The sequence below is a fragment of the Cariama cristata genome, unplaced genomic scaffold (assembly GCF_000690535.1).
Source record: "Cariama cristata isolate BGI_N322 unplaced genomic scaffold, ASM69053v1 scaffold18757, whole genome shotgun sequence".
NCBI classification, from domain to species: Eukaryota; Metazoa; Chordata; class Aves; order Cariamiformes; family Cariamidae; genus Cariama; species Cariama cristata.
In genome coordinates, this window is record NW_009625272.1 from 19,441 (window position 1) to 31,126 (window position 11,686).

The 11,686-nt window shown below is 52.4% G+C and overlaps 2 protein-coding genes across 2 annotated transcripts; both read left to right on the forward strand.

The window, feature by feature from the left end:
- Positions 1-292: 292 nt before the first annotated feature.
- CALHM3 (calcium homeostasis modulator 3) lies at positions 293-3,165 on the forward strand. The gene is made up of 3 exons (XM_009703559.1): positions 293-579; positions 1,482-1,737; positions 2,704-3,165. Exons 1-3 carry the CDS (start codon positions 293-295, stop codon positions 3,163-3,165), a joined length of 1,005 nt encoding a protein of 334 aa, XP_009701861.1.
- Positions 3,166-8,896: 5,731 nt separating this feature from the next.
- Positions 8,897-11,346, forward strand: CALHM1 (calcium homeostasis modulator 1). Its single transcript, XM_009703560.1, has 2 exons — positions 8,897-9,445; positions 10,879-11,346. Exons 1-2 carry the CDS (start codon positions 8,897-8,899, stop codon positions 11,344-11,346), a joined length of 1,017 nt encoding a protein of 338 aa, XP_009701862.1.
- Positions 11,347-11,686: the final 340 nt, after the last annotated feature.

Sequence of the window (11,686 nt, forward strand, 5' to 3'; positions counted from 1 at the left end):
TGCCGGAGGTTGTATCCACCTGCTCACCAAGAAAATCTACCAACTGCCCTGGAAGATAAGCATTGGATTAGGGACAGACCTGTGAAAGCCATGTGCCAGTGGGGAAGCCCCAGCACAGGGTTTTCCCCCTGCCTCAGCAGCTCTCTTCCATCCTCATCCTTCTGCCCCGGCCCACTGCGAGCTGAGCTGTGTCTCCCACCCCGCAGCAGCAGAAGGAGGGGTGAAGGGAGATAGGCTGTGCCGGGCAGCCCACGGATTTCCCAGGAGGAGCAGCTCTGGCCAAAAGAACACGATGGACCGTTTACGGATGATCTTCCAGTACTTCCAGTCCAACTCGGAGTCTGTAATGAATGGGATCTGTGGGCTGTTAGCCCTGGCTAGCGTAAAGATGTATACCTGCTTTGACTTCAGCTGCCCCTGTCTGCCCCGGTACAACATGGCATATGGCTTGGGGATCATGTTTGTACCCCCCGTTGCCCTATTCCTCTGCGGTCTCATCCTCAACAGACAGTCCTTGGTGATGCTGGAGGAGTGGAGGCGACCGCAAGGGCACAGAAAGAAGGACCTAGCTGTCATCAGGTGGGGTTTGCACCGGGAGTGGCGTCCCTCCTTTCACCCCCCACTTAGCTGTCTCGCCTCCATAGCTTTGATCCTCCTGGTAATTAATTTTTTTCTAAGTTCAGCTCCTAAGACCTTTCCCCATGACCCTGGAGGGGTAGGGGCATGGTAAATGCATTTACAGCAGCAGAAACGAAGGCAGACCCTCATCTCATCACATCCCAGCAAAGGAGGGCAGGAGCACGACACCAATGGCTGGATTTATGCTGCCACCCTGGGAAACTGCATTGCTGCCTGCCCTGTCCTGCACATAGGGTTCCTCCTGAGGCTTACATGTGCAAAAAGATGAGGCATTTCCACTCAAATGTGCAGCAAGGGTGCCATGTCCATCACGGTCATTCTTTATCGATAGCCTTGTGGTTTCCCTCCCTTCAGTTGAGATTTTACTGTCTTGCACTGGTGGAAGGGAGAGGAGAATCACATTCAATCTGTCACATACAAAGTTTTACCCAGTGCACAGGTTGGCACCGAGTGGGGCAAGAAAGGCTGCAGAGAAAAGTGATTTTCCAGGTAGAAACTGAGCTGATGATAAAGGAAAGATGTAGAATACAAGGGCTGACAAAGGTATGTATGTGGGAGACATAAACATACAGTCGAGGCAAGCACATAATGAGCGGAGCGTGGACGGCAGGCAGCACGCAGGCAGCACACAGAGGACTGACACAGATTTCACTGGGAGGCAGCACCAACAAAGAGATCCCAGAGCAGAAGAGGTATTAGCTGGAGCAATGCTGGGAACAGTCCTGGGAGTCTGTTCACCGGCTCCAGGAGGTCTGCTTGGCATAGGGCAGCCTGCATTCACCAAGGCTCTGCATGAGAAAGCTCCAGCATTTACCCACTCACTTCTCTCTCTCCTGCTCCAGGTACATGTGTTCCTCCATCATGCAGCGAGCCATGATTGCCCCTGTCGTCTGGATCATAGTCACCCTCCTGGATGGTAAATGCCTGATCTGTGCTTTCAGCGGCTTTGTGGATCCCGAGAAGTTTGTAGGATTTGCCAACACCAGCCTGGTGCAGGTGCAGCAGCTGCTGGCAAAGGTGCCCTGCAAGGATGACGAGCTCATGAGGAACAACACATCCCGCAAGGCAGTGTCCAGGTACCTGCGCTGCTGGTCCCAGGTAGGTCACTGCCGGCAGAGACCCCTGTGAGGTGCTCGGGGCAGGTGTCATCTGCTCCTGCTCTTCCTTAATTTATCATAGCTTCACCACGGTGAGGCTGGGAGCAAGACTGCTCTTTGCTTCTTTATGCCTCCACATGTTGCCACCTTTAGTGATAATCTCCAAAGTCACTCAGGTAGGGAAAAGGAAGGAAATAAAGGATAGTTTAATTAACAGAACTTTGTTTCTGGGAGAGCTAGCAACTTCTAAACCCAGATAATAAAAAGCAGGTTGCAAGGAGTATAGGTGTCTCCTAGGGCCCTGTCCAGTGTCAGAAGACCTTTTTAACTCCTAACCTCACAGATAGCACCTGCTGTTTTAAGGACAGTGCAAGCTGAGATAGACAAAAGCAGCTTGCTCAGGAATAACAGAACAGGACATGATGGGGAGTGGAGCCCTGGCCGACCTCTGCTCTTGGTACAGGAGTGCCAGGTCAGTGACGAGGACGAGTGGGAAGGCACTGAAAACAAGCCCTTCCTTCTTACCAAGGGGAGCTGCAGGTGGTCTGGGCTGTCTTCACCCTGCTGTGGGACTCCTGGGCCCTGGAGCCAGTGTAAGTGGCAGATGAAGAGCTCACCAGACAGATGGGAACAACAAGGGAGAGCACTGAAGTCCCCTTTCCCTGGAGTGCTCCCATGCTCAAAGCAAATGCCTGGCTACTCCAGGCTAACTTTGCTAACAGTTTTCCAACTGAACTATTGTTGCAAAGGTAAATGTCCTGTATTCACTGGGATGAGATTACATTGACCCTTTGAGTGCAGTTTGGGGGTGCTGGACTTCAGGGACAGATCAAGGACAGGAGTCCAGATATGCCACATCTTCCCTCCAACCAAACAAATTCCCTGTCTTGGTGATAAAGGCAAACAGCTCATGTCTGTCCTTGTGCCTGTCTTCCTCCTGTTCCACTGCTTATTTCTTATCACCCAGGCACTTGGCTGGAGCATTTTGTTGATCCTTGTTGTAGCAGCTTTCCTCGCCCGCTGGCTCAGACCTTGCTTCGACCAGGCCACCCTTCTGCAGGCACGTCACTGGAGCAACTACATTGACATTGAGCAAAAGATTTTTGAGGAAACCTGCTGTGAGCACAGCCGGCTTTTTGCTCACAAATGCATCTTCCACTTCTTTGAAAGCATGCGGCAAGAGATCAAACTGCACAGCTTCAGCTTGCCTAGGGAGGGAGAGGGGGCTGAAGGAGAGAAAGATCTTCTTCAGGGCATCACAGATCAGGACCAAGTGAATAATCTTCTGAAAATGTGGTACTGTGAGAAACCTCCCCTGGATGTCAGTCAGGAAACCCAGAGGCATCCCCTGAGGAGAAAGAGATCCCCACTGCCCTGGGCAGGCAGCCCCGGTACCCGGTCCAAATTCCCCCAGCACGCCGATGTGTAAAGGGGACTTTGTCCTCCAGACACTGAAGGGGCAATGCCATGTCTCTGCGCAAAGTGAGGACCAGCAGGTAGATGACAGTGGTGCTCATACCTTTCTCCAAAACCCCGACCCCAAAGGCTCCACTCCAGGGTGTGCCTAGCAAAACCTGCAAAATAAACTAGCTCCGAAGAGCCAAAGATCCCAGACTCAGTCACTGTTATTGACATTTCTCAACCAAGGGCTCTGTGTAGCACTTTTGTCATATTAAAGAATTTGCAGCTCCTTACAGCTGTGATAAAACCCTTCTGCCTTGAGGAAGGATTTAACCAAGGCCACAACATCTGGCTGCATCTGCAAACCAGCTGGAGTGGCAGCTTCACAGAGGTGTGAGGAGCTCCAGCCCAGTTCAGCGAAACCTGATTCAGAGAGTTAGCAGTGCTGACACTGAAGTGATTTAATTGACAACTCTTTTAGTACCACACCAACATGTTTACTCAAAAAGGCAAAACCACCTCCTACGTCTTCCCATCTGCTGAGAGCTCTGGCTCCCCCCAGCCCAGCTGCCAAACTGTTCAGCCTCCCTCTAACAACCCATCAATACTTCCATGCATTTTCAAAACAAAATATGGCAACACATTGAAATTCATGGAGCAAAAGAAATTTAATTGAAGATACCTCTGGATAAGTGTCCCTGGATTGGGTTGGATTTGCAGAAGGAAAAGGAGACAGAGGCTTTGCTTAACATATCCAGAGCCACAGGACTGTGCTGGAGTTCAGGTGGCCCCTCTAAGCACTGGCATTGGGCCATGGAAAGGACACACTGACTCTGTCAGAGAAGAGTGAACACAGATTTTAAACACTCCTCTGCAGGGTTTTAGTACAAATCGATCTATCCAGAGGATCATCTTTGCATCACCTAGTTGGGTATTTCCATCCTTAGTTTCAAAATTGTTTCAATGTAACCTTATCTCCAAGCCTCCCATGCTAATTACTTTCTTACCTGCCTTTTTCCAGCCCCTGTTGTAGATGGTGCCAGCCATGGCGCCAGTTTGACTGGTGTTTCTGTCCAGCATTGCTACTTGGATGCCTTAAGCCCTTTACTGCAAACTAACCCAGTACAGACACATACATTCCTCCAGGCTGAGGCTCATTGGGAGTGAGGGGTGCAAGACAGAGGGGCTGTGAGGAGGTGGGGTGAAGAAGAAATGTCTCCTTGGCCGTGCGTGGATAGATGGGGCAAGCAGGGCCTCCAGGAAGAAAGAAGAGGATGGGAAAGGGGCAAAGAAACCTGCCACCACCTTGTGACTAAATCCAAAATGAGGAGTTGAATTGAAAACACATATTAATCTCCCAAATTAATTTGTTGAGCTCCTGGGAGGTAGGTCACCTCCTCTCCAGGATGTTTGTGTGCATGGAGTCAGGGAGGGAGGAGACGCTTGGCAAAGCACAGGGAGGCCAAATAAGCCCATGGCCCACCCGTGGGCAGCTGCATCCCTCTGCCAGCCGAGGCCCGGGCAGGAGCTGCAGGATGCAGAGGGATGGGCTGCAGAACTTTTCTTATTTGCATAGCAAAATCAGCTCTGGCTGAATTCCTGAGCTTCAGAGAGGGCACAAAGCCAGCGGTGGCCCACGCTGGTTGGGAATAAGGCAGTGGTCTTCCCACCAGCACCTCTTTAGGTCCAGGGAGCTTCTGAGCTCTCTTTTGAAATCAGCATTGCACTTAGAATTTCGTCTCTGGTTTACTTTTATCAGACACGACATCACAAATCTCAGCTGAGATTCAGTTCGGACTCACCACTCCACACTAGTCAAATTGGTTATTTTCCTAAACAGCTCAGAGCAGAGGCCCGCAGCTCCCCTTTGCATGCTGTTTTCCATGTTCTCAGGTTTTAAGTCATCCCAGAGTGGCCACAAAATACGAAATGCAAAAAAGGGGAAGAGGAACAGCTTTGTTATCTCTATTGGGAGGGAGAAAACTGGAGGATTTAAGGATGCTGCCATAGACTTTTGCAGGTCTACAAAGGCTCACACGCTGCTGGGAGGGTCAATCTGGTCACAGACTCGCTCCAGTTGGAGGGGCCATGGGGTTTCATCCCTCCCAGCCTCCCTGAGTCCCATGCTGTGCTCCCCCTTGAAGCCAGAGAGCTCTTCTCCATTGCAGAAAATGGTATCTGGCACTCCATGACAGGACAAGAGGTAACAGGCACAAACCCAAAATGCAGAAATCTCATTTAAACAGAAGAAAACACTTATTTACTTTGAGGGTGATGGAATAGGCTGCCCAGAGAGATTGTGGCACCTCCAGCCATGGAGATATTCACAACCCTATTAGATATGGTCCTGAGCGTGCTTTGAGCTGGGGGAGTGGAGCAGAGAGGGTCGTTCACAAACTTTAGCAACTCTCTGTCTCTCAGGGCTGGTCTGATGCCTGACCCACAGACATGTCTGATGTGCTCAGGGATCCTCACCTGCCAAGGCCTGTGAAACAGCAGGGCTGACTGCAAAGACAACTTCCTCAATCTCTTCCCAAACTCTCCTGATGGGAATTTTGACCATTTTCATGTTCCTCCTCTCTATATCCTACATTGACTGGGACATGGAAAGCCCTCCTCAACTCCCTAGCTTGGTGTCTCTCTTGCAGGACCCCATGCTGGGAGGGACTTGGGCATGTACCATCTCTCCCAGGACCTGGTTTCCAAAGCACGAGCACGTTGGGATTGTGGGAGGAAGCACCTGCTCTGCCTTCTCTTGCAAATCAGTTGGAATGAACTTTCTGTTGGCAAGCTCACGAAAACAAGGTCCTCCTTAGCAAGGGAACACGGAAAGGAAGATCGAGGCGTTGGCTTCTGTGGGCTCTGTTTTGAATCCCACTGACTTGTTATTGGCTTCAATGAGAACGGCCAGTGCTGTACACCAAGCAGGCTCAGACCCCTCGTTCATGTTTAATGAAAGACAGAGTTTTCCTGGAGATCAAAAGGCTCTCTGCTTTTTATGAGGTTGATTCATGCAGGCTTTGATGTGAACTGCCCTTCGAAAAGCCATTTGCCAGGTGAACAGGGAAGCCAGCCTGAGCTCTTAGCCAGCAATAAGCCTCATCTATATTAATGCAGCTAAACCTCTTCCCATTTGATGAGATCATGCAATTAACCTGTCCACAGCAGGCAGGGCTAAGACTGCCCAGGTAATTACCCATGTGTTTTGCACTCACCGCTGTGGTGGCACCTCAGGGTGAACCTGGCATTATCAACTGAGCCCCAGGGCTGGTGTCAGGGGGAGGGGGGGAGATGTCAGAAACTGAAGCACTGACTAATGGTCAAAACACCTGGTTTGGCTTCCTACCTCTGTACTGACGCATTGCAAAACCTTGGGGAAAAGGATCTCCTGCGTGCCACCCACCTATGTACAGCTTGCCTTGGTGGCATGTCTCACAGCCACCAATGCAGCCGCGTTGCTGCCCAGACAGTCAGATGTACCTTGATACTCATGTCAACAGCACAGGTGGTGCCTGGACCAGAGGGACTGAACGCCTTGCAGGTAGTCAATACTGCAACCATCTGTTTTACGGTCTACTTGTAGTCCAGTTCTAATATTCCCCCATCTTTTGGCCAGCTTGAGGGAGCAACCTAGTATGTCAAAGCTGCTTTGTGAACTGGGAATAGAGATGCAGGAGAGCACCAACAACACAATCCACTTCTTTTAGGTTTATGCTGTAGGAGCTAAGCCTGACCCAAGCATAACTATCACATCTCATCAGTGTTTGTCTCAGTTCTGGCAAGCTGGAGAGGAGTTTGTCTAGTCGGCTCTGTGCTAGCAAATGTGCACAGGATCACTGCACTGGGAAGTGCCCTGGTCTGCAAAACTGACAGCAATGAGCTGAGTTGAGCCATGCCCTTGTGAAAGGGGAGAGGGATGGAAGTGATGGGGAAGCTCTGCTCCCCAGTATCAACACGTAGGACATGTCCACCACAGACCTGAGCTGGCTCTGCCCTGGCTGCTCCTGGTGCACAAAGAGCAGAGAAGACAACACAGGTATTCAGGTCTGCTTGGGTCCAGATCACCTGATGTTGCTACCGAATTAATAAGCCGATGTAAAGTGGCATGGCTAAACTGTCAGCAATCGTGCGCTGTACAGACCAGCCAGCCAAGCACCTGGCTAGCTCAGTCCTCCCTGCACCATGCACTGGTTGCATGGGAAACGTGCCCTTGGACACCTTAGCCTCTGGTCAGGGCATATAGCCAAATCTCAGCCCCAGCCCCTTCTGCTAAGTGGATGCACATTGCTGGCTCAGGTCGTCCTTGCTCTGACCTTCCCAGCAGGATTCAAGTGATCTTCACAGGAGCAGGACCTCCACTGCACCCTCAACCCCCCGGGGCTGCTGGTACCTGCCAGGCTGATGGGCAAGAAGGGTTCTGCACAGTGCATGCCTGCAGGTGACCTGGTACCGCTGGGAAACACAGTCCCTCGGTCCCTCAGGGGATAGCAGCTGCCCTTGGGCCAGGGAGGTCACTGGCAGGATCTACACATCCTCCTTGTATTCCCAATTCCTGCACATCCCAAATTTATCAAGGGGCTGGGATTATACCCAAGTGGCTGCAAGAAAATCATTCAGCCTCCATCGCTGCCATTCAGAGAAAAGCACACTCAAGCTCTTCAAAAATGCTCACTGAAAGCGAGTGAAAAGAAATCTCAGGGAAAAACCTGAATCTCAGCGCTCTGCTGGGCAAGGAGCATCTCCTGAGAAAGCAGAGGTACCCAAGGCTCAGATGCTTTCAGCAAAAGGCAGGGTCAATACTCTGCACCCCTATCCCTGCAGCCCTCTCCTTTCTATGCCTATTTTTCTCCAGCCTCGAAGCCAGGAAAACCACTATATGCCTCTGATGTTGCCAGACTATGCGAGCCAGGGTTTGAAGGGTATTTTAACAAGCCCTGAGGGAAGAGGGCTGTGAAAACCAAGGAGCTACAGATGTCATCTTGTAAGTCTGGCTGAAAGGTGGACGTTTGCAGGATGGAAGGGGGCCGCTAACAGACCTCAGCAATACAGATGTAACATCTCAGAGCACTGAGAGCTTTATCTCTCCTTCCTCTGCCTTTCCTTTTCTCTTCCCTTCCTTCTGCAGAATAAAACAGAAAAGGCACTTCCCAGCGAAGCAGGTACAGAGGAAGGGGCTGGCAGACCTGCGAGGTGCTTGCGTTAGATGCTGCTGGGGCGATGCAGATATGGAGGGAGGGGGGAAGCTCTGACATCCTGCTTTTCCATGTGTGCCAGCATGGCAGAGGTGGGGCATCCCGTTAGGTCCTGGGAGGAGCACACACCTTCTGCATTTGCAAACAGGTTCACAGAGGTCAGCCAGCCAACTCCCCTTTCTGCCCTGGGCACAGATTGCTCTGGGGAGGGCACGGCCATGGTAACACCTGCACCCTCCAGCCAAGGGGACCGGTGGCTGGGAGACTGCAGAAATGGGGATGTGGAGAAGAATGAAGCCAGGTTTAGCAAACCAGAAACAACTCAGGTCCCACAGACCCAAAGAAGAGGAGGAGGAAGCAAACTCTGAACTTTTGCAAGCAGCAAAATCAGCAGAAAAAAGTTTTAATTTTCTGCTTTAAATCTTGGGCTGTAAGAGTGCATGAATGAAACAGTGAACTGCACAGAGACTTGTTGATGCCTCTCTTTGAAGAGAGGGGCTGAAAGAATGAAGTAAACCGAGGTCACAGCTTGGACCCTGGTAGGGGGAGGAATCGTATCAAAGGAAGATGGACAAGTTTCGGATGATCTTTCAGTTCCTCCAGTCCAACCAGGAGTCCTTCATGAATGGCATATGTGGGATCATGGCCCTCGCCAGTGCCCAGATGTACTCAGCCTTTGATTTCAACTGCCCCTGCCTGCCACGCTACAACCTGGCCTATGGGCTAGGCATCCTCCTGGTGCCCCCCTTCATCTTGTTCCTGCTGGGTTTTGTGCTGAACAACAACATCTCCATGCTGGCAGAGGAGTGGAGGCGACCCCAGGGCCGGCGAGGGAAGGACCCGGCCGTCCTGCGCTACATGTTCTGCTCCATGGCACAGAGGGCCATGATCGCCCCGGTGGTCTGGGTCTCAGTGACACTGCTGGATGGCAAGTGCATCACCTGCGCCTTCTGCACCTCCGTGCCCGTGGAGACCCTGGGCAACGCCAGCCACCCTGGCCTCTCCCAAGGGGAGATGAAGCGGGTCCTTGCCCGCATCCCCTGCAAAGAGATCTACAATGGACAGGAGCTCATCGCCAATGAAGTGGCTGTCAGGTACCTGCGCTGCATCTCGCAGGTAAGAGACATCATGGCTGTGCCCTTGCTGGTGGTTTGAGGTTGGGCACTGCCAGCCTTAGCTCTTCCCTCGAGGGAATCTCCTTGTTGAAATCAAGCTGCAGGAGGGAACTGGTGATTTCGCAGGGGTACAACATGCTCAGACTCAGCTCCGGGGAGTTATGCCTCCAGTGTGGTGCAGAGACTGAAGCTATAGATTGTCCTGATAATTTGGTCCCCCTTCCTGCCTGGGCAGCCTGGGGCTGCAGGGCAGTGATACACGGCCAAGCTGTATGCAGAGATTTATTTAGAGCAAGTTCAGAAGGGCCTGAGATGAATGTTACTCGGTGGCTAGTGGGCTGTCACCCCCTCCCATAACCCACCGGTTGCCCGCAGTTGCTCTTGCTGCTTACTATAATGTGTGCAAGCGATGGGTTGATAAATATCTGTTCCACTTGCCTCTGCCACTTGCATGGAAACAACCAGTGTGTGTTTATTAACCATCCCAGGGAACCACAAAGGAAGAATTGCCACTAACCGCTTGTCCTGTACTTAATTCCTCTCAAGCCCTCTGCTTCTGGCCATGTTGGAGACAAGATGGTCTGATCCATGCTGGTCACTCATGTACTCTGTTTAAAAGCAGTTCATCCCTCTGACCTCCTTAGGGCAGACACGAAGTATTATCCCCAGTTTAAGAGAAACGGAGGCACGGTGACTTCTCCAAAGACACAGAACAGATTTTCCTCTGTAGACCCCAATTACCAGCTGCTGGAAAGCACTGGAAGCTGCAAAACAAGAGGTGCCACCTAGATACCCCCCGCCCAGGTGCTCTTTTACGGGGCTGCATTTCCAGTGGGGTTCACCCTCGCAAGCTCTGCCTGCACAGCCTGGCAGCAGCCTGAGCTGAGACTGGTGGTGAACATCTGCCCTCATCTCACCCTTCCTGTCAAACCCCATTAGCAGGGGAGCCTGTTGCCACCTCTCACCCACGATAGATGTTATTGAGTCCAACAGCTCGGGAAAAGGATTAGACAGCTACATAAACCCAAGGAGTATCTGGAACAACATTAGCTGCAAGTTAGAAGACACAGGCTATCCTAGACCCAGGTGAGGGCATGGCCATATCAGAGGCGGGACCGAGGGCTGGGTGCAGGATTCAGTCTGGTGTTATTTATGGTCACTGCCTGCTGATACCAAACATGGCGAGAAACAGAGGTGCTGCCTACGTGGCTGCATCGAACAAAATTTCAGTGCAGATGCTCTGACATAGTACATCGGGTCTCCTCGTCTGGCATTTGCAATGTAAATGCAGCCAAATGTCAAACACCCCGAAGTGGAGCCAGGCTCGTTCGCAGCCCAGCAGGCTCCTGCCAGCCAGCCTGCCAGCCGGTGGGAAGTGCCGGACATGTGGTCTGCCTGCCTGTGATGGGTCTGGTTCCCCCCTCGTCCCTGCAGGCCCTGGGCTGGTGCTTTGTGCTGCTGATGACCACACTGGCTTTCTTGGTCAGATCCCTCCGGCCCTGCTTCACACAAGCCGCCTTCCTGAAGAGCAGGTACTGGTCCCACTACATCGACATCGAGCGCAAGCTGTTTGATGAGACGTGTGCGGAGCACGCCAGGAGCTTTGCCAAGGTCTGCATCCAGCAGTTCTTCGAGGATATGAGCAGGGACCTGGCAGCCGCTCGCCTTCACCCACCCAGGAAAGCTCCCGCAGATGCAGGGGAAGCTGCCGAGAAGCTCCTGGGCATCACCGACCAGGGCACCATGAACACGGCCCTGAAGAGCTGGCACAAATGCAAGCCCCCGCTGCACCTCCACCCACCTGCCCTCTCCAGAGGCAATGGCTGGGCAGGGGAAGAGCAGCCCCCCATGCACCCCTCTGTGCCCCGAAGGGAGATGGCTGCCTACTACAGCCGGGTGTGAGGGGGCACAGGGCTATGCAGAAGCAGAGCTGCGCTTTTGGGAGAGGGGCTGAAGAGAGGGTGGACAGAAGGGTGTCCGAGCCGGGCAGAGGCAAGGGCCAGCGCCAGAGGGGCTGCGGGGGGATGGGCACCCAAAGGGCTTGGCGGTGCCAGTGCAATCCCATCTGCTCTCACATCCAATCCTATAGCATCAGTAATTCAGGCAACAAGTTTTGTGCTAAGCAGGACAGCTACTCAAGGTCGTGATGGACAAGCCCGATGGATACTGAAGGGTGTGATGTGGCAGCTGGACAGATGTGCTGTGTGTCCCACACCCCCAGGCACCAGGTTTGTGTTGTGGC